Here is a 22,161-nt window from a genome sequence, read left to right as displayed (position 1 = left end):
TTCCGTGATGGGGGCCTGAGGACGGAAGTGACGTCTCTGCGGTTCCGGACTGCGTCAGCCCTTAGCCCGGCTCCGCCCGCACGTGTGAAGTGTTGCATGGAGGAGCCCGCGGAGGAAGGGACCGGGAGGGGCTCCCCCGGCGCGACCCCGGAGACCCAGAGCGCGACGGAGGCCGGGGGCTTCATCAGGGTCCCCAAGCGGAGCAAACGGAAGCGGCGGGCGGCCGAGCTGGATGGGGGCGGCGGGAGCCGCATGGACACGGGGCAGCCCCGGCCCAGCAAGAGGCCCAACTTCCCGCCCGTCTCCGGGGACGCGCTCAGGGTGAGCCGGGACGTGCCGGGCCCCGGTCTGGTCTCCGGGGGTGCTGTGGCGGGGACAGGCCCTGCCCGTCTAGCTAGAACCAGCCGGGCGGAGTCAGCCGCTGCCCGGAGCCCCCGCGCTGCCCGTTCCGTTGCCACCGATTTCCCGTTCGCTGTCAGCGAGCCGGCTGCTGAGGGGGACAAAGCTCCGCCGTGCCGAGGGCTCCGGCCTGTTGGTGCAGAGCCCGTAGGCTGAGCTCCTAGAGTGACACGCCGCTGTGTCCTCCAGCCGTGTGGCAGCGCAGCACTCCGGGTTGTAGCGGGGTTGGGACCCGGATAAAACGTGAGTGAAGTAGGTTTGAGCGGTGCCCTGTCGCCCTGGTGCTGCTGTTTTTGCAAGGTAAATAAGGGCGCTATGTGTGTGTGTGGCAGGGGGGAGATGGTTGAGACCTTGTTAGATTTCACCTCCCTGCCGGCAGAAGCGGTCCTGTTAAAGGGGCGTTGTTAACTTGAAAGCCAATCAGCTTTAAAAAAGACAGAAAAAAGTAGTTGTAGGTACTAGATACGGTCTTGAGTCCACCGGCAAACTTCTGTGGTTTTGCGGCTATATACCTTTGTAATGGTTTGTTTCCTTTGTTTCTGCTCACAAACATGAGACCTTGACTATACAGGGGAAACAATGAGACCAGTAAGTAGTGTGCTGTCTGATGCAAAAAGTAAACAAACTAGAAAAAAGCAAACGTTTTATCATTCAGCTAAAGTAATATTAGGAATGATAGGCAGACACTTTTAGATAGAAGTGTGACCTTTTTAGTGGACTGTGTCCCTTTAGCTATATAGTAAGTTTAATCTCCACACACACTTTTTCCCCAGTGAAGATGAGCTTGTTAACTTGGAGCTGAAGAACACTGGAAACTAAGCAGGAGTAGATGGGGAAACATTTGCAGCAAGAAGTTTCAGCCTTTTAAAAGTTGAAGGACTTGATAATAACTCTCCAGTTCCTTGGCATTGCCTCTTCCCAATAAATACTGATATTTAATCTCATCCATCATAAGTAAAATATTGCTATAAAACTTCTTTCAGTGCTCTGGCAGTATAAATTTTGGATTCTCTGATATTTTTCTCTACCACTTTTTTCTTTCATTGTTATAGTGACTTCAAGGCAAAAGCATGATTTGATGATTGAGCACTCTGATAGGCTGTCTTTTGGCAAGAATGATCATAGTGGTGGTTAGTGCTGCTTAAACTTTTTTTTCTTTCTAGAGTGGAAAAGATGAAATGAGGAAAATTCCTGTACCAGCAAACAGATATACTCCTTTGAAAGAAAACTGGATGAAAATATTCACACCTATTGTAGAACACCTGCATCTTCAAATCAGATTTAACTTAAAAACAAGAAATGTAGAAATCAAGGTAAGGAGAAAGCTCTTTCCTGGCATTTTCATGCAGCACCTCAGTTCAGCTGAGTTAGAAAACTTATCTTTTGCTATCTCTTGTATTTGTTTGTAGCACAAAAACTTATTAATTATCTAGATCCCACTTACGAGCTATAGGAAACTAAAGTGGAGCCCTGTAAAACATATGGGATCAAACTAAAACTTAACAGTTGTATCCTCAAGTACTTTACTCGTAAAGCAATAAATAAAACTTAGAGAAAGGCATTAACCCCCTAGCAATACTGACCCAGAGGCTGTTTATCGCTCTAATTCGACATCACTGTAAGGAGAGGGGAAAATCAGTTTTTTAACAGACCCAGCCACTAGATCTGATTGCAGAATGCAATGCTTTGTAAATAGTTAAGACTGTATAACACATATGTAATTGGTTTTAGTTATGTTTTTTGGGCTGCGAAATCTCATAATGACTTTTATTCATCATAGCAGACAAGCAACCATAATTACTTAGCTCATGTGTTCCTTCTGCCTAATGGACTACGCTCAAGTCACTTGGGATATCGAAAGTGATAGTTGCAGCCATAACTAACATTCTTATTGACTGCCTACGCAGCTTAACAACTTTTAACAGCCTGTCTAAAGCTTGTGTTAAGCCCCTGATATGTGGGTAACTATATTTATAGCATGTTGTAATACTTTTATTAAGATGTGTTCTAGATTAATTTTTAAAAGCCACATTTTCAAATTTAAGAGTTGAAATGTGGAAGCTACTGGTAACTTTTCCTTGATCAGTAAATCTTATTCCAAGTACAGTAGCCACTACACGACTTACAGTAGATAAGCCTGCACAAATGTCTTCATTATACAATGTCTTGTTTTTGACAGTTGTGACTTGGTCATAGATCTTATTTGTAATATACATAAAATCTAATTTGGAAAATTGGAGATTTATAAACTGCTGGTTTTTGAGACTGTAGAATGTGTTTGAACAATTAGAGGAAGGCATTACTAACCTTTTTGGTATCCCCTCTTGAGGATAACAATATTGAAATGTTATACAAATGTAGTCCGTTTTCCTTTTTTTAAAAAACTGAATGTTTCCCACCGACAAAGGAAACACTGATTAAAATCCAGCATGATCTCCTCCGTCAGCCCCTAGCACATTCTGCTTCTCACTGAGACTTTGTTTGCTTTCCTCCTCCACCTGCTCCAGAATCCCCAGCCCTTTTTGTCTTATCTCCCCCCACCCTGCCAACAGGTACTTTGGTTCTTTCCATGCTCATTACAAACGTGATTTGGTCTCCCCAATTTTAAAATATAAATCGGAAAAAAGCCCACCTTAATCCCATATCCCCTTCAAATGATTGTCCAATCTCTTCCCCCTACATCTCTGAACTCGCTCTCCCTTGCAGTCACTGCGTGGGGTTCTTCTGTTTCCATCGTAGACCCTCACCAGTCATGTTTCTGCCCACTAAACTCTAATATAGAGTTTTAAGACCTGGCGGGACCACCAGATTATGTAATCTGACCTTTATGTCACAGGCCATTGACACCTCCCTGCATACACCAACAATCGAAGTTAGACCAAAATAGTTGGGGATTCGTCCTGCTTTGAGCAGGGGGTTTGACTAGATGACCTCCTGAGGTCCCTTCCAACCCTGATATTCTATGATTACAGCCCATAGGAGCCTAGACCATGTACCATAGAGAGCTGCGTCTTCGGGTACGTCTACACTTACCGGAGGGTCCGGCGGCAGGCAATCGATGTTTTGGGATCGATCCCGGAAGTGCTCGCCGTCGACGCCGGTACTCCAGCTCGGCGAGAGGAGTACGCGGCATCGACGGGGGAGCCTCCCTGCCGCGTCTGGACCCGCGGTAAGTTCGGACTAAGGTACTTCGAATTCAGCTTTGTTATTAACGTAGCTGAATTTGCGTACCTTAGTCCAAAGTGGGGGCTTAGTGGGGACCAGGCCTTAGTCTGTCCTAATGTCTGAGGCCCCTACAGTGGCAGGGAAATGATTGAGATGGCCAGATAATCCTGGCAAGTGACCCACATCCACACGCTGCCGAGGAAGGTGGAAAAACCTGCAAGGCCATTGCCAGTCTTACTTGAGAGAGAATTCCTTCATATGGTCAACCGTTAGATCCTGATCAAGTGAGCAAAAACCATCCAGCTAATTACCTGAGAGGGAATGTTCAGTACACCTCCAAGCACAGCCCACCCTGTCCACTGGCCCATCTCCAGCCATGACCATCCCTGATGCTTTAGAGGGAGGAGATTTGAAAAAAAGCCTCCAGAATACAAAGCTTCCACTCTCACCAGAGTCTTTAGTGATGCACTTCAAGCCATGAGATTTGTCAAGGTTCTCCTCGCTCATTTTTCTTGACCAGTTGTCTGACTTCATTGCTGTCTAATTTATTGCTCTTGAAATTTTGTTTGCTCTTGACTTTTGTGGTTATCCTCCTGTGTTACTCTGCCTCTAGTGTTTCATTGGAGGGTCCTCCTCTTAGTCTCCTCTCCAAATTTTGGTGGAGGTCACACAAGGCTTCGTTGTTGGTCACCTTTTTTCGTTAAGATATTTTATGACTTTGACTATCTCCTTTATGCTGCTGACTCACAACTGCCTCTCCTTGTCCTATCTCCTTGTCCAGACCTGCATTTTTGCATATCATTCTGATGTCTCATAAATTTGTAGATAAGGCCCCAAGTAATCACTATGAGCTAGTCTGACCTCCTGGATAGCATACTCAGCAACATTTGTATCAAGCTCATAATGTCTATTTGATCTAGGGCATATCTTTAGAAAGAAATCCAGTTTGATCTAAGGACTTCAAATTATGGAAGATCCACCACATCCCCTAGGTTAGATTTCATAGTTGTCCAATCATTAACTTTAATCTCAATCTGGTCTGGCCAAAATTGTGGGCTCTTCCTCTTCCCCCCCCCCCCCCCCCCCCGAGTCCTTGGCAGCTGTTGGCAGGAATCCCAACACACACATCCCTGTGTTGGAAGGAGATGCTAGCGAGGATTCCGTTCATACAAGTTCTCAATACTCTGGTAGATGGGGCCTGCTGCTGGTGGTTGTCAAACTGTCTAGTGCCTCCCTGCTTCTTATTTTGCAGCTCTGTTTTAGGATGGCATGGGGTTTGTTCCAGGAGAAGGAAAACCTCAGTCCCCCACCATTCTGGCAGAGGACTTTGGTCATAAACTGACTTGGTGGGGACAGAGGCTGCCCAGCATTGATTGAGTGGTCTGGGGAGCAACATAAATTCTCATGGTGGCGGGCCAGCATTAATTGAAGGCAGTGCTAATTCAGCAGAACTCCAGGGTCTTTGGACCCAAGCAATAGATCAGACAGGAGGGGGTTGGCTTGGGGAACTGGTGTATTTCAGCCTGGTGAGTTTACTTAGTTCTTGGACTAGAAGGTGTTTGGTAAATTTCTCAAGTCCTGATCTCTCTCTCATGTGCAACTTAATTTGTTTATCATGTAGACTTGTAAAGAGACAAAAGATGTAAGTGCTCTGACGAAAGCAGCTGACTTTGTGAAAGCATTTATTCTTGGATTTCAAGTTGAGGTGAGTCTTCAGCAGCCAAGTGGTCCTGGTCACCTAGTCTAAATTGTGATATAAGTAGGGATAATAGAAACCTGCTGGCTTCTGTGCAGGCTTGCTACAGGGATGCTGGTTATGGGGCATAGGTTTTCTCTAGTTTCCCAACACAATGGTACAGTAAGCTTGCCTTTATAAAGCTGGAGGGGTGTGTGTTGTGTAAACATTTTATTTCAAAACCACTCCGAAGGGATATGTTGAATCTCTGGTCTCTGTCTGTCTGTCTAGCTATCGATCTATATTTGCATAGATGTTTGTTTGAATTCACTATTTTGCTTATATTCATGTACTTTTAGTAAGATTCACTTTTTGAAGAAGCATCAGACCATTTGATGCATTTTAAATTAAGCTTTAGAGGTGTCTGTTTAAAAAAAAAAAAAAAAAAAAAAAAAAAAAGTAGTAGTTTATGATGCAGCTCCTTAAACATGTTTTCCTATCTGTATGCTACAGTGTTATAACAAAATCTTTTTAATATTTTAGGATGCTCTTGCTCTCGTTAGGTTAGATGACCTATTTCTAGAATCTTTTGAAGTTACAGATGGTAAGTGTCTTCTGTTGCAAAACTTTCAATAGTGCATCAGGTGTCATGTTCTCTGCCCAAAAGAAAATTGCCTTTAATATTCAGTAGAACTTGAGATCCATTATGAGTTGTTTTGCAGCTTAGTGTATATAAGCAAACAGCATGAATCAGAGATACTGGACAGTAGTATAACTGAATTTGTCACGTATTTATGATAATACTACTCTAGTGTATTTTGCAAAAGCAGCAGCCTTAGTAATGAGACCTCAATACAGCACTCCCTGTTACTTCTTAGCTGAAAAGTAGGGTGATTCTAGTTTGTCATGAGGATTATTGGGCTCATGTAGTGTTTGAGCAGTGGCACTATGCCTGATGCTGTACAAAATAAGACAGACCTTGTCCCAAGGAGTTCAGCGTCTAAATAGGAACGTGAGAATCAGCAAACCTGTGCTGCATTTTTTAAAACATTGCGTGGGTTAATCGACATCTGCTATGGAGGTATTTAGCAAAAATAAGCAGCATTGCAAAACTGATTCTGAATTCAAAGGCAAGTGTGACACCTTTCACTTGAATTTAGGATAGGTAAAATCATGTAGTGGAAATATTGCTTCCTGTAGTAAGTAGTCAGCCAGTGTAGTTCACTGCTGTGGGAGGTCAATCTTTTTTTAAAAGGTTGGATAACATGATCAGTAACACTCTGCGCAGTCTTGAAAAAGCATGTAATTCTCCTCGGGGATGTACATTGCTCACCTTATGGGTCAGGAAAGAACTTTTTACTCCTACATACAGTGGTACAAAATTGTCTAGGTGTGTGGTGGTAGCACAATTGCATTTCTCCTAAAACATCAACACTTTGTTCAGTGTTAAAAGCAGTGTATCAGACTTGTCAAGTTAGTTCTCATCTGGTTTATGAAAGCCTGTATGCCTAATCTCTGCTGCTTATTTCTGACAAATAATGATGTAGGTACCCTTCTCCTTGCCAAAAGGAGGAAGTGTGTAGTGAATTTGAAAAGTGACATTCTGGGTGTTTGTTAGGGAATACCATAGCTCTGGGTTTTAGACTGGGGAGTAGAATTGTGTTTTGGCCCATCTGCCCCACACCTGACTCCACTCATCGAATGCCGATTGGAGCAGCAAACAAAAAACAAAATAAATCCTAGCACTCCGCTGCATGTGTAGTTCTCCCCCTGGGGAGAGGATGAGAGAACACGAACCACAACTGACAGATGTTAGTTACATTGCTGAATGCACTAATGGAAGGTGCACAGATACAAAGGAATATGGGTGGTATAAGACCCTGGATGTTTCTAATTTCAGTTCTGTTCTACATGAGCATGTTAATTGTTTTGATCCTCTCCCAACTCACTCAGGAATTGGTCCTTGTTCCCCAACCACTTGAGGAGTGATTCCTGTTAGTCCTACACAGAGATCACTTTATTACTCCTCTCTGAAACACTGCTACCTCTGGGGTGAGCTGATGTCCCACTGTAATGAATAAAATAATCTCTGTGTAGTGTTTCCCTATCACCATAGAGGAATTTTAAAACTGTTTCCTGTTTGTAAAGTGATTTGAAAGACCCTAAAAGCTGCTATAGAAATACATATTGCTATTGGCTAATGAAATGCAGTTTTTTCCCTTCTGCTTTAGTCAAGCCTTTGAAAGGAGATCACCTTTCTAGAGCAATAGGAAGAATAGCAGGAAAAGGTGGAAAAACCAAATTCACTATAGAAAATGTAACCAGGACACGAATAGTTCTTGCTGACTCGTAAGTAGACTCTCCTTCTCACATTTAATTTCTAGGCAATGTGCGGTTCCTAAAACTTGTATTTGATCCTTTATCGATTCTTTCCTTCTGTGCAATAACCCAGAATGTCATGTTGTGCATGTAAATGTAGGGACAGTTCTACATGATGGGGATCGTTCAAGATTCTTGCTCTCCAAACCAATGAATGCTAACATCTTCAAAGTGATTGAATTCTTGGCCTACATGGTAATGAAAGAGGAATGCTCCTTAGGAGCCAATAGTAGGATCAGCATCTAAGGCAACATCACTGGAAGCTGAATGGGTTGGGGAGATATGTTCCGATGGTAGCTGAATGGTGTCCCCAGAATTGTACGTTTCCTAAATTGCAGGAAGCTCAAACAGTATCAGTGAAGAGGTATGAAATTTGAAAGAATGTACACATGACAGGTAGCCATGTTCTGGTTATAAAGATGGAAGGTGCTCAAAATATGAAAATACATGTTTAAAGTCAAGCACAAATTAGCCCCCCTCTATGGCTGAATTTGAGCTATTCAGTGGAATGATCTGGTGAAGGGAAGTTGATGGGGACTTGTTCTAATGCTTCCATGTTTGAGGAGATTTTAAAGGATAAGCTTCCAGAGGGAGGGCAGTTCAGCCTCTTCTCTTTTGTAGATGCAAGTTGTACCCACTAAATAAAATGCAGGGGAAGGTGCATCTTCATGTGATAGCTGGAGTGCAGATATATAGTTTGCGTCTACAAATGTGAGCATGCACAAGTTGCATTCAAAAGGGTAGAGGATAGCAATGAGTTATTCATTGTTTGGAATGCTTACTGTCTTTAAATGGGAAGTGTGGTCTTGGACTTCCAGATCAGTTTCTCCTCCAGTCACTGCTTTCAAACTTGGTTACAACTACTCTCATCACACAACAATTCAAAATCTTGACCTCTCCAAGCTTGGCACCGTCAAGCGAGCTAATCGTAACATCTTTGGAAATAAATTATGTATCCGAAAAGACTATAGGACAGAGATTCCACCCGTTGTTGGTAGCATGAAGTGAAAGGAAAACACCATCTCAGTCATACTTGTTACAAGTGTTGTAATTAATAATGCAAGACTGGCAACAAAGTACAAATGGATTCCAAAGATCTAGTGCGTTAATTCTTGAATCTCAAATTCACTTGAATACCGCAACATTAACTACATGCTTAAAGGCAAAAACCTTTCCCAAATAACACTGTTTTGGTTCCTTGTTACAGGAAAATTCATATTTTAGGATCTTTTCAGAATATTAAGATGGCACGAACAGCCATTTGCAATCTCATTTTAGGTAAGCCCTGTTAACTAACCTCAGTCCATTGTGCAAAAACACTGCTTTGTTGTAAGATTTGTATTTAAGGGGAAACTGCAATCATTGCTACTTTAAGTAGGGCTTAACTTTTTTTTGCCAGAGGATTATTCTGAATCTGAACTCATAGATTTACTCACCTCGTTCTTGACTGCTGCTCTTGGGAAAGATCTTCTGCTCCTAGGTACTCCAATTGTTGCAGAGTAAAGATAGCAGAATCGCTCCCTGCGTGTGTACCTCTCAACTTCGTGCGTTAAGCAGAGCAGGGAATGGAGTGTTGAACATCCACAGAGGGCTGCGCTCACTAGTGACACTTCCTGTTTCTGGCTTTTGTTGTTTAGAACTAGCTAAAACAGATGAGTTGAAACTCTTACAATATTGGGTTATCAAATGAAAAGTTAGCACAAGCTTTGCCAAATTACATATTGGACACTCATCTCCAGCTAGGAATGATTTCTGCAGAAAAATCACTTGTAAACAGCAAACTTATACTACTTGCAACTAATTGCAAAGCTTTACCAAAGCATAGTGGCTATCTTCTCCTTTATATTGGAATCTGATATATTTTACCCAGATGTTTCCTTAATAATCTGTTGACAAGCTGATAATTTCTTTTCGAGCCTCTTGTCAGTCACGGCAAATTATCTTGGCAGTAAGGCAGACACCTTGAGGTTTCAAAAGCAGCCTCAATCTTACAGCAGAGTTTGTACTAATGATTATCTGTCAATACCATTTTATAATGTCTGTCTTTCTTCTCTGCAGGAAGCCCTCCATCAAAAGTCTATGGCAATATTAGAGCTGTGGCGAGCAGAGCAGCTGAAAGATTCTAAGACCCAGGACTTTAATTTGGGACTCTGTATCCAGTATACAGATATTGTGGCTGGAGATCTTAATACACAGCTAATGTGTATAGAAATAACACCAGTTCTACTCAGCCTCCTTCGACTTGATTGGGAAGCTCAGAAGAAAGTAGGGCTGCTTTTGCAGTCTGTTTTCATTCAGGCATAATGTCTGATCTTTTGACACAATATTTAAGTAATTTAATGTAAACCCTCGTATGTTCATTAAAGATTAATGCTTTATCACTAATCAAAAGTATGGTTAATTTGATTGACTCTTTCACTTAAAGCAGGCATACTGACTAACAGGACCATTGGTTTCTGAAGGAAGTGACTGGTTAGGAAGCATCGTAAACTCATGCATTCAGATTTCTTAAATTGTGTTAACTTTGTTCTTGGACCAGTGGCAACAGTCTGACTCATTTGGTTGTACATCACCTTCATTGATTTATTTATACAATTCCGAGAGGAGGGGGAAGCAGGGCCTGTGCATAGTCGCAGCAGACCAAAATCTTGTCATGATACTTAGTATAGTATACGTGATCAGAGAACAGAACATGAGCTGTTGCCATTTCTGTACAGTATGATCTGTATCAAGTGTTTAGTAGCCCTAGTTACATTCTGGAACAGGAAAAGTACAGTTCTCTAGACACACCTTGCTGGATAGTGTCATCCATCTTGAGTCTAGGGGTTAGGCTTTCTTTGACTCAGTCTTTACTGCAGATGATGATGGCCAGGGGACATTTTCTTTCTTGTAATGTGTCAGGTACTGGAGCAAACTGGTGAAGCAGTCACCAGGCCCACGTGGTATATATCTGAGATTTCTGATATATTTCTATGAAATGGCTGAGCTGCTAATAATCTTATTTAAAGACAGCTATTATTCCAGAAGGTTGGAATGTAACAATGTTGTATCTGTATTTAAAAAAAGCTCTGGCAATATGTGGGAAATCATAGACTAGTAAGTCTTCTGTATGTACTTGTAATTATCATTTTAACCAAATTTGCCAAGTAAAGTAGTGCTATCTGGAAAATCATAGATTAACCAGCATGGTGTCTACAAAGGAAAATAACTTTTGATAAGGTTCCTCAGAGGCTACCAACAATAAGTTTCTCATAAGATGAAAGACAAAATAGTGCCATGGATCAAAAACTGTTTAGGAGATAACAAAAGTGACCATTTAATCTATTTTCATAGTGAAAGCACAACAGGTGTGTGGCCCAAGGTTCTCTATGTACTTATGTTCACTGTATAAATAATTGCTTGGAAACTGATAAGTAGTGAGGAAGCAAAATTTAGATGTTGTTTAAATTAGTCAGGACCAGAAGAACTTGAGACGTTTGACCAAGCAAGGTGAATATGTAACAATGGATGAAGTTCAGTGTCAGTAAATGCAAACTACTCACGAATCTTCCAGAATGCTAAAGTATCAATCAATGCAGGAAAGTGACCCAGGTGATGTAGACATCTTAATAAAGACATCAGTGTGCAGTTGCAGTCAAAGAAAATGTGATTTAAGGAAGAGGATGGAAAATACACCTGTACAGTACTGGAGACCTCCCCTGAAGGAGGCATATGGCAGAAGTGGGGTGTGTTTAGGGAAGAATTAAAATAAAGGGCACAAACTCATGATTGAAAAGGGGATTGTTTACTTACCTTGTGAGAGTGCATGATGCCTTTAATTACATCACAATCTTTTTCACAGAACTCCTTCAGTGCACATGATGAATGGGTCTGATTGAGCAGCTATTCAATAACTTGTTTCCTCACTGTTTGCTGCAGCCTTATTTACTGCATGTCATTCAAACCCGGCACCAAAGACAATTTCCTCATGGGCTTTTTGCTATAGTATTGAGTGCTTCACAAACAACTTATTTTTAGAACCCCCCCCTGTGGGGTGATGGGGCTCTATCCCCATAATACAGATTGAGGCAGAGAGTAGACCCTTCTGATGTTTAAACTTTGAGAGCTTGGTTTAAGATGTGGGGGAAAATTCCAGCTACTATAATGAAGACAGTGGGGTAACATGGGGCACAGTTGGGCCCACCAATCTCCTGGGACCCACAACTGTGCAGGAAAGATCCCTGGGACCACCAGGACATATGTGGTGGAAAGCTTCATTATTGAATTTCCTAACTTGAGTGCTTGGCTTTAACTCATGTTTAATATTTTTAAAAGCAAATTTGATTTTTCTAGTGGTGGTATATTAACTACCCCACCAGGCCATCAGCAGGGTTGGAAGCTTTAGATCAGGGGTGAGCAAACCTTTTGGCTTGAGGGCTGCATTGGGTTTCATAAATTGTATGGAGGGCTGGTTAGGGGAGAGGGTCATGGCCCAGCCCCCACCTCTTATCTGCTCCCCCCAGGACTCCTGCCCCATCCAACCTCCCCCATATTCCCTGATGGGACCCTGCCCCATCCACACACACACCCCCTGGCTCACTGTTGCCTGATTGCCTCCAGACCCCCACTGCCACATCCAACCCCCTCCTCTCATTCCTGATGCTACCCCTTCTTGTCTGACTGCCCCATCCAACCCCCCCTCCTTCCTGATTGCCCCCCAGGACCTCTGCCCTCATTCAACCCCCTGTTCCCCCTGACCAGCACCCCAAACTCCCCTGCTCTCTATTTTCTGCTTATAACAATTCAATGTTTAATTTAAAAGCTGTGAGAAAAGGTACATTAATTTTAAATAGGGTTATAAATTTAGCATTTAAAATAGTGGTTTTAATTTAGATAGGGAGATGTCTGAAAGGGGTCACCCATACAAAAAGTTTGAGAACCACTGCCCTAGCTCAACCCTAGTCCACGCTGCCAAGAAAGTGGCTTTCCCCCTGCAGCCTAGTGTAGTCAGCAGTAGGAGCAGGGGAAATAGAGCATGCTGGGTGCAGATAAGATTTTAGCTGTTTCACTCAGACCATGTGAAAACAGATTTTTCAGAGGCTTATAACTGGGTCCAATTTCAGTTCCATTCTCAAAGTATGGGGGTACAAGGGCTTCTCAAAGAAATTCTAAAAAATTTAAATATGGGAAAAATGTATTTCCCCCTAACTTTGTTCTCAAAACCTGCTGAACCATTTTGCATGAAACCTTCCAAAATAATTCCATTGGAGTTTGCCAAACTTCAGCTGTTTGGGCTGAAAAGATATAAACAACTGATGCTAAGGTCTTAAATGGGGAAGTGTCAGGCAAACTTCAAATGGAGTGCTACCAGTCCTACCTGTAATGAAGAACTTAGAATTTCATACCTACAATGAACCAGCCAAATACCTCCTCTTTAAGCAGACTGCTAAATACTTTCCCAATGTAAACAGGTCACTCATTGTGATAAAGTGTTTTGAAGAGAGATTTCTGTTAAATGGAGCATCCTAAAGAGACACCACTTCCATGTTAAGATTTACACATTTTAAAATGGGATTTCAGGCCTATACCATCCTTCTGAATGGACATACAGAGTGAGACGTGTACCTGCCTGAATCTTGTATATGTGAATGTTGTACTATTGAACCAGCTCAATTTAACTAGAGCAGTGAACCGATCTACTGTACAAGGTTTAGTTCAATAAATGCTGCTTGAAGTGGTACTGAGTGTATGCGGAGTTGCTGGTGCTCAGCACATCAACATCAATACAGCAGCAGATTTCCCCTCAAAAATTTCAACTAGAGGGGCAGTTTTAAATCACGCAAAGCCCTCTCTGCTGGGGGTGTTAATCCTGCTGCATGTTTAGAGAAATGAACAGCTGTAACCTGTTGAATAGCTTAGTAGCAGGTGTGCGCACCTCTGAAAAAGCAGATTCTTGTACTTCAGGCACCTGCTCCATTTATCACGTTCCCAAAACACTACCAAACTTGTACATCTCTACCCCGATATAACACTGTCCTCGGGAGCCAAAAAATCTTACCGCGTTATAGGTGAAACCATGTTATATCGAACTTGCTTTGATCCGCTGGAGTGCGCAGCCCTGCCCCCCCCCCCCAGAGCACTGCTTTACCGCATTATAGCCAAATTCGTGTTATATCAGGGTAGAGGTGTACTAGGGTTTCCCCCTTCTCTACTAATAGTTTGAATATCTAGGTGAGTTGTGATTTAAAGTTGCAGTCGGAAGATTGGCTTGTATAGTCAATCATCATCCCAATCCTGTCTGTCCTGCAACTGTCTTTTATACACATTAGTACTTCTACTGCTTTTTGGGGGGAGGGCTCAGACATCTTTGCCCCAAACCAATGCAGGCTAGTTAAGTGGGAAGAAAGCATTACGCTAGACTAATTTAGTCCTGCCATTTTACACACCATTAACTTTGAGAGTAGTAGAAATAGCTACATTGCACAGGAGTTTTCCTGAGGTAAGCGTGCAGTGAATGGAAGCTACTGTAAAGCTAGCATTGGGTGCTACACTGAAGGACAAAACACTCCTTCCCCTCCCATACTGGGCTAGCCCCCAAAAGAAGCTTCTTCTGAAGTGGGACATCAAAAGCAGTGAAATAAACAGGCTTTGGTTGAAATAAAAACACTCCCAGACTAAGGGAGTGTTTTTCAGTACTGAGAAACTAGACAACTGCGTTTTCCCTCTGCTTTCTTCAGAGGATAGTGCACCTGCCTCTGAGGACAAAGATCATTCCAAAATGCCTGTCATCTTTGCATTTAAATTAGAGCTTCCTTTTACCACCAAAAAACATTTGAGCTAGTTGAGCTGTCTCCATGACGGTAGGTGGGTCCTATGAGGCAGAGTTCTGTGGGTCTTGAAAGCTTCTCTCTCTACAACAGAAGTTGGTCCAATAAAAGATATTACCTCACCCACCTTGTCTCCCTAATGTCTTCTGGATTGGCAGATGAACATATAGGAGAAAAATAACCTTTATAAAGTCATGTGCCCCAGTAAAAAAAAGCAGGTGGCTTTGAAACACTGGCAATGTTCCCACTAACAGCTTGCATCTTCTAACACTCAAAGCACTTTCAATAGGAATTTTATAGTGCTAGTAACCAATTTCTTTAGAATAACAGCAACTATGGAATTAGTTCTGCAACATTAATTTTTTAAAAGGTAAAATAAAGCCACCTGACATGAAGCTCAACAAAAACATTTAGAACACTATGGCAAGGTTCAAATATTTTATTTTTTTATTCATATAGTATGAAGGTTCTATAGTTCCCACAACATATGATGTAGCATGCAGAGGAAAAACTAAACATTCAACATAAACCATTTTCCCCACACAAACTAAAAAAAACCCTTATCCCCCCGATAAGGAAATAACAATAGCACTATTTTCTAGAACGCCAGCCAACATATGCACAAGCAAGTAAGAGAAATAGAAAGCATTTGCTAAAATGTTTGTAACAAATACTTATGTACAAAAAATTCACAAAAGACTAGTTCCCCCTTGAAGCAGAGCACATGGCAGTTGACAATGGAACAGATACAACCACTGGCTGGGATTATAAGCCACGTACTGATCCAGAGGAAGAAAGTTACATGTAGTGGAGATTTTCGGTTTGAACATTAACATTTACCAAAGTTTGGCAACATTATCTTTTTAAATTATGCAAATTATGTAAACAAGAGGAACATTTCAATTCGATCTACATGCAAAACTTCATGTCATGCAAGGACACCAAGCACCTGGATTTCTCTCTCACAGACAGAGCCCATGATGTGCAGCACTCAGTTGAAGGAACAGCTATGGCAGACAGGTGCTCCATTTAAGTAGGTTCATACAACCTGTCCTTTCCACTGTTGATTATAAAACATTTTTAATAGAAAAACTGCTATACAGCAAAGATGTACTATCCTAAAAATCTAGTAAATGTGTTTTTCTTCCAGCCAATAGTACCATTGCAGAAAAGGGAAGGGATGATATAAAGTTGTAAAACATGGCTCGCTACTTTTATATCACACAAATATATCAAGTTACCATCCATTAGAAATCATGATATGGACAAATCTAGGAAAGAAAAAAAAATTCTCCAACTGAAGGACTGGAGAAGAGGAAGAGGTATAAATTTAGATAACATGAAGTTTTCCTCCTTCTCTATGGCATAGGTTAACAAGATTTCCCCCCCGTATGAATCCTATATACATATATCTCTCTATAGATATAGGGATATATATAAAATATTACCAGTTATTTATGCTACCTGTAGTACTTTTTTAAAATGCAGAGGGGAAACTGTTATGGTTGAAACAAATTTAGTGGCAAGAAACATTTTATAATCGCACTAAGTAATGTATAAAATGAGTAAATGGGAATCCTGCACAATTATATCAATCCTAAATTTCATTAAGCTAAGTGCAAGAGAAATCATGAATGCATCAAACATCTTCAGCTGTTGTATCTGAAATGAATCTCACAGCTGATTTATATATCCTTAGGGCTATTTAATAGATGCAACTGCTCCCAGTTAGTAGGTGACAGAATGAAGTGACCATATAAGCATGCTGCAGTTACTATATGCATACAAGGACTAGTTCTTGGCATTAGCATTAAACTATATTTTCTCATACTATTAAGCAGAGCTGTACTACAAGTTATTTAGCAAAGAGAGACAGTCCCTGGTAATATATTAACAGGTATAAATAAACAGTCTCCTGTGTTACAAAAATGTAATTAAGGTTAATTAACAGGAAGCAATGCTTTGTCAGCCAGTCAATATATAGAAACATCTGAACAGTCACAGGAAAAGGAAAACAGTTGACCTAACACCCTGTTAAATTTTTACATTCTTCTATTATATATATATATAATATAAAACTGTGTGAAATAAAAGTAAGGATGTATATCCATATATTGAACTGTTAATGTTCTGCTTGGCACTTTGTACTCTAGTTTTGTTTCTGAATCAAGTATATTAAATTAAAGCCCATCTAACTACTACATATAGAAAGCTACATATATATCTATATATAAATAGACACACATATATATATAGATAGATATTTCCTTGTTATAAAAGATGAAGAAAAATAAATTAAAAAGCCAACCCCTTCCCTTTCTCCACCACACTGATATGCTCTTTCCATCTTGCTGTCCTTCAGACTTTAAAGTGCTACACTGAGTTATTGAGAGAATAAAGTTCAATAACACTTAGTTGGCTTCATGAGGCTCATGTTGGAAAATGTGGCTTCACAGAGAAAAATACTTCCATTTAAATACACAGAGAGCGTTGCTGGACGTCTTGAGCAGATCTTCAGAGATGGAGAAGAAAGCAAAAGTGTTGGGTGGTGCCCTAAAAAGAGTCACACATCTACCACCATCTTTTTGTGGATATCTAGGCCCCCTACAACCTGAAATGGCAATGAAAAACATTTAAAGTTAAGAGAACTGAGAATTAGTAAAATTATATTAAACAGCACACCAGATAAACATACTTCTACTTGCATCCTCTTAATAACTTGCTACCTCCAGTCAGTTGCTTTTTCTGCTGCGCCCCTCTTTTCTGGCCTTTCCACACCAGCTTACACTCCATAGACTGAACAGGCCAAATTCACAAGTAAGGGGGGTAAGTTATGGCAAGTAGGTTACGTGTAACAGAATCTATGTTAGTGCAACTCACATACTGAGGGACCCAGAAGAATGAATAAATCATACCAGCTTATTCTCTCTTAGATCCACTTATACTGACCTCTGAATTTATTTGTCAGCTATGATTTTCATACACACAAGCCTCCTGAATAGGAAAACTATCATTGAAAATTAAATCTCTGGAAGTCAACATGAGGAACCAGGAGCTCAGTGAAGCCCACTGGCATCCTTGGTAAAAGGAGGGGCTTGCACAAAAAATATGGGGAGCAGCCAAAAAGTATTTGGGAGCTTCCAAAAACAGCAGGATACACATGTTCAGAAAACTAAGGGAAGATGCAAAAACAAGGAGGCAGGGGAGGAATGGGTGTGCAAACGAAAAGTGGGGAAAGGTGTGTAGCCGAAACAAGGGAAAGAAATTCAAAGAAAAATGATTGTGGAGGTAAAGGACGCATCAAAATCAACAAAACGTGAGAGAAAAATCAATGAGGGGAAATCAAAGAACAACGGCATGAGGGGAGGCAGAGATGGAGAGAGGTGGAATGAAAGGAATGGGTGAGGTATGGAGCAGAACAAAACCAGAACAAACAAACATGGAAGAAACCCACACATATTGGAAACTGAAGAAAGGAGAGAGAGAACAAACAGCAGAGGGGAAATGGGCAGAAAAACTGTAAAAGAAATGCTGAGGACAATGTATATACAATGGAGGAGTAGAGAACAAGACAATACAAGTGTGAAAAAGGTTAGGGAACAACAAAGACATCACCTATTTAAATATGTATTGGCAGCACTGCTGTTGTCATGCTTGAGAAGGGAATTCATTCTAAGCTCTTGTTCACTAATGCAAATAAATTACCAGAAAATTTACTCCTTATTGTATTTCTAATGCTGGTCTTAGTCCAGAATACAAAAATTTTATATTTTAAGTTTGGTAAAATTCCATGTGGCCATTTCTTAATTAAAGGAGCATGAAAAATGGAGATTTTAATCCTTTAAGAAAGTTTCCAAGTACTATAAGAGAAAAGGTTTTCAAAATCTGCACTCAACCCATACACCACACTTAATGAGGAATGAATGATTTCTATTGAACTGAAGCTATAATCTCATACAAAGAGCATACATATACGCAATACTTTTTGCATTGTACATCAAGCCATCCAGATTTACATGTCTCCATACTCATCAATTTAAATATAATAAAATCAAAATACACATAACATATTTACTGTCATGTGTGATCATTTGATTTTTTCCTCAGCACGTTTTTGTAAAAAGCACTTGTATTTCAGTGTATCATTTACTACTTTCCTTTTAAAAAGAAATATACATTCTCATGTTAATTCAGTCTCATGGGTGAGCATGTTATATGCATAAAAATCCCCAATTACAAAGGCATGATTATCAGACACACGATAATTCAAATGCACTGCAGCTTTATATTACATAAATTTTAAAATTCTGACTTCAATTAATTATTTTTGTTGATCACTTTTTAGGACCAGTGCTTAGAATAGTTTATTGGTCCTGAATGCGTTCATATTGGTCCAACCAAGTAAACAGATAGCACCGCCAGCTCTTGCAGGACATGAAGTATCTATCCCACAAAATCAAGTTATTCTGATGATTATTTCCATCCACACCTTCAATTGTGACATTTTTAGCAAAAGCATTCTCTCTCTCCCAGGTGCTTGGCTGGCTGATTCTTGTTCACATGCTCAGAGTCTGACTGAGGGGATGAGAAGAAATTTCACCCCGTGTCACACTGGCAGTGACCTTATGGGTTTTTCACCTTTGCAGGATATGGTTGTGGCACTTGCCAGGATTATCTGGATAGATCTCACTTGATCATTTCCCTGCCATTGCAGGGGCCTCGAGCACTGTTGCATCTTGGTCCCTCCTCTTCTCTGCCTGTGGCACATAATACTCTAGTCTCCTGTGCGATGTATTACTTTGATCTCATTTTGGCTGTTGTGTTTAGTCTGTGAGTGGTGGCCTGGGATATACAGAAGGTCAGACTAGATCATCTGGTGGTCCCTTCTGGCCTTAAACTCTATGACATCTTTGAGAGTCTCTTTCAGAGCACCTCTTCCATTTATTCATTTTTATAAACAGCACCTCCCTTCCCATCCATGATCATGGACTGTCCCTGTGGCTACTATAATAACTTTTTAGATGAAAAAGCAATTATAGAAAAGTATTGGGTATTTTAAATCTACTTTTAATGAATTTTGCTGCTGGAAACAAGGACAGTCAATTTCCATGGACCATTAATGGTCTACAAACGGTTTAGGAACCACTATTTTCTACCATTTGAAAGCCTGGAATCCAAGGCACCCGTTTCTGGTTCCTCAATCTAGAACATGAGTTCTCAAACTTCATTGCACCACAACCTACTTCTGACAAACAAAAACTATTACATTGACCCCAGGACGGGGGACAGAAGCCTGAGGCTGTCCAAGCCCCGCTGCCCTAGGGAGTGGAGGGGGCAAAGCCCGAGCCCCAGCACTCCAGGCGGGGGAGAGGGGCTGAAGCCCCAGGCAAGTGGGCTGTAACCTGAGCCCTTCCATCCAGGGCTGAAGCCCTCGGGCTTTGGCCCTGTGCGGTGGGGCTTGGGCTTCAGCCTGTGCCCCAGCAAGTCTAAGCCAGCCCTGGCGACCCCATTAAAACGGGGTCATGACCCACAGCTTGAGAACCGCTGATCTAGAAGTTCCCTTTTGCCATACAGCAATTCCCAGGCATGGGTAGTTTTCAATCGTTTTTTATACATCTCAACAAAAAGGATGCAAAAATTAATCCACTGTATTTGCAGCACAATATTTTGATAATTTTTTCTATAGACAGGTCTTAGTCAAATTGAAACATCTGAATCCTGAATAATGCAGTCAGCTATTTTATGATTAATTTTACTTAGACATGTAAGATATGAGCAATAGTCATATTTTAAATATACAGTAACAATTCACTTGAAGTTGTCCCGGTTAACGTTGTTACGTTGCTGATCAATTAGGGAACATGTTCGTTTAAAGTTGTGCAATGCTCCCTTCTAACACTGTTTGGCAGCCGCCTGCTTCGTCCACTGCTTGCAGGAAGAGCAGCCCGTTGCAACTAGCTGGTGGGGGCTTGGAACCAGGGTGGACCAGCAGCCCCCCCATCAGCTCCCCGCTCCCCGTGCAGCAGCTGCCCAGCAGGCTACCAATTGCCCACAATTCAGCTGTCCCTGCCCCCACTGCCATGTGCTGATCCTGCCCTCTGCCTTGGAGCTGCTCCCAGGAGCCTCCTGCTTGCTGTGCGGGGGGAGGGGGGAGACTCATGTCAGGGTGTTCCCCCCGCACCCCACTTACCCCATCTTCCATAGAACAGGGGGACACATGACAGGGCTCAGGACGGAGGGAGCTTGCTGGCAGCAGCTGCGGTCTCAGCAAGCTGATCTAATTAACAAGGCAGTGTACTTAAGAGTAGCGTCAGCGTACTTAAAGGGGAAATGCGCCTCTCTCTCTCTCACACACACACACACACACACACACACACACGGTGCGTGTCTCTGTCTGCAATGCTGTCTCCCCTCCCTTCATTCCTGCTGCCTTGTAGAGTGTGAGAGTTAACTCTTGAGGGCTCAGCCAATTGCTAGTTCATCATTTAGCAATATGGCATTCCCTGGGAAATATCCCACCCTCTGACTCCACCACCTCAACCAAGCGTCACAATTATCATCACTGTGTACCAGTATTAAATTGTTTGTGTGTGTGTGTCTGTAGATAGATAGTCAGTCTTTTGTCTGGTGAAAAAAATTTCCCTGGAATCTAACCCCCTCATTTACATTAATTCTTATGGCGAAACTGGATTCGCTTAACATCGTTTCGCTTAAAGTCGCATTTTTCAGGAACATAACTACAACGTTAAGTGAGGAGTTACTGTAATTGTGGTAAAACCAGTCTCTTTAGGTCAAACTGTATTTTAGATATAATTTTAGTAAATCTAAATATCAACATTTTTCCCTAGAGAATACTTACAGCACAGAACTCTTCAAAAGATATTCTTCCATCACCATCCTTATCTGCATTAATTATGGTTTTGTCTACAATTTGTTGTAACTGAGTGTCTTTGAGATTGTTCCCAACCATCATCTTCAGGACTTGGAAGAGCTCCCCATTGGAGATATAGCCATCTTTGTCCATATCATAAATCCGGAAAGCAACTGCAGAAAACGAGTTAAAGAAAAATTCAATAGTAAATATGACCTGCCAACAAAAATTTCCACTAGACTGAACACTTCTCAGAAGGCAGATACATAACTATGTATTTTATATATACAACTGAGAAAAAAGGTTTTGCAGTGTTTTCTGTAGTCACATTGATTTTTAATCATGAATTTATAAATCCTGGCAGACAAGGATCCTACTATATCAGACACAGAACAGTGAACAATTCTACTATAATTTATTTAACCCTTTAGTATGAGAGATTTTTTAACACTCAGGCCTGGTCTATACTAAAAAATTAGGTTGGTTTAACTACATTGGTCAGGGATGTGAAAAAGTCACTCTTCTGACCGGTGTGGCTAAGCCAACCTAAATCCCCATGTAGACAGTGCTAGGTCAACAGAAGAATCCGCCTGTCGACCTAGCTATCGCCTCTCAGGGAGGTGGATTACCTAAGCCGATGGGAGCATCCCTCCCTGTCAGGATAGGTAGTGTCTACACTGAAGTCCTACAGTGGCGCTGTAATGTTTGAAGTGTAGACAAGCCCTGAGTGTAAAAGTATTCCATTAACACTGACAACATTAAGCAAACAACAAAAGAATTCAGCAAACAAGAAGTGCATCATAAGCTGGGCCACTCACATTACAGACATAACCATGGCCTTCTGTGGCATGGCTAATCAACACCCC

At 41.4% G+C, this 22,161-nt stretch overlaps 2 protein-coding genes and 1 long non-coding RNA gene across 5 annotated transcripts in view; 2 read left to right on the top strand and 1 right to left on the bottom strand.

Annotated features, from left to right (window-relative positions):
- Window positions 1-96: 96 nt before the first annotated feature.
- Window positions 97-10,003, top strand: PNO1 (partner of NOB1 homolog). 3 transcript variants are annotated; one of them, XM_005308223.5, is made up of 7 exons: window positions 97-321; window positions 1,563-1,712; window positions 5,186-5,269; window positions 5,783-5,843; window positions 7,471-7,588; window positions 8,826-8,896; window positions 9,677-10,003. In XM_005308223.5, exons 1-7 carry the CDS (start codon window positions 97-99, stop codon window positions 9,742-9,744), a joined length of 777 nt encoding a protein of 258 aa, XP_005308280.3. In that variant the 3' UTR covers window positions 9,745-10,003. The 3 variants fall into 3 exon arrangements, with proteins under 3 accessions (XP_005308280.3, XP_042713128.2, XP_042713129.2); XM_042857194.2 differs by lacking the exon at window positions 5,186-5,269; XM_042857195.2 differs by lacking the exon at window positions 8,826-8,896.
- Window positions 1,719-4,051, top strand: LOC135982550 (uncharacterized). The gene is made up of 2 exons (XR_010599949.1): window positions 1,719-3,408; window positions 3,664-4,051. It is a non-coding gene; the product is annotated as an uncharacterized LOC135982550 (long non-coding RNA).
- A 4,845-nt stretch (window positions 10,004-14,848) lies between the features above and the next one.
- PPP3R1 (protein phosphatase 3 regulatory subunit B, alpha) overlaps window positions 14,849-22,161 on the bottom strand; it is an 88,872-nt gene continuing 81,559 nt past the window's right edge. Inside the window, exons 5-6 of the mRNA XM_024110190.3 lie at window positions 21,284-21,468; window positions 14,849-17,035 (exon numbers count right to left, since the gene is read on the bottom strand). Coding sequence (XP_023965958.1) covers window positions 16,988-17,035; window positions 21,284-21,468 — 233 coding nt within the window. The 3' untranslated portion in view covers window positions 14,849-16,987. The remainder of the gene's footprint in view (window positions 17,036-21,283; window positions 21,469-22,161) is intronic.

The sequence above is a fragment of the Chrysemys picta genome, chromosome 3 (assembly GCF_011386835.1).
Source record: "Chrysemys picta bellii isolate R12L10 chromosome 3, ASM1138683v2, whole genome shotgun sequence".
Lineage (NCBI taxonomy): Eukaryota > Metazoa > Chordata > Testudines > Emydidae > Chrysemys > Chrysemys picta.
Note: the sequence above shows the minus strand (reverse complement) of the source record. Positions and strands in the feature narration are given on the sequence as shown.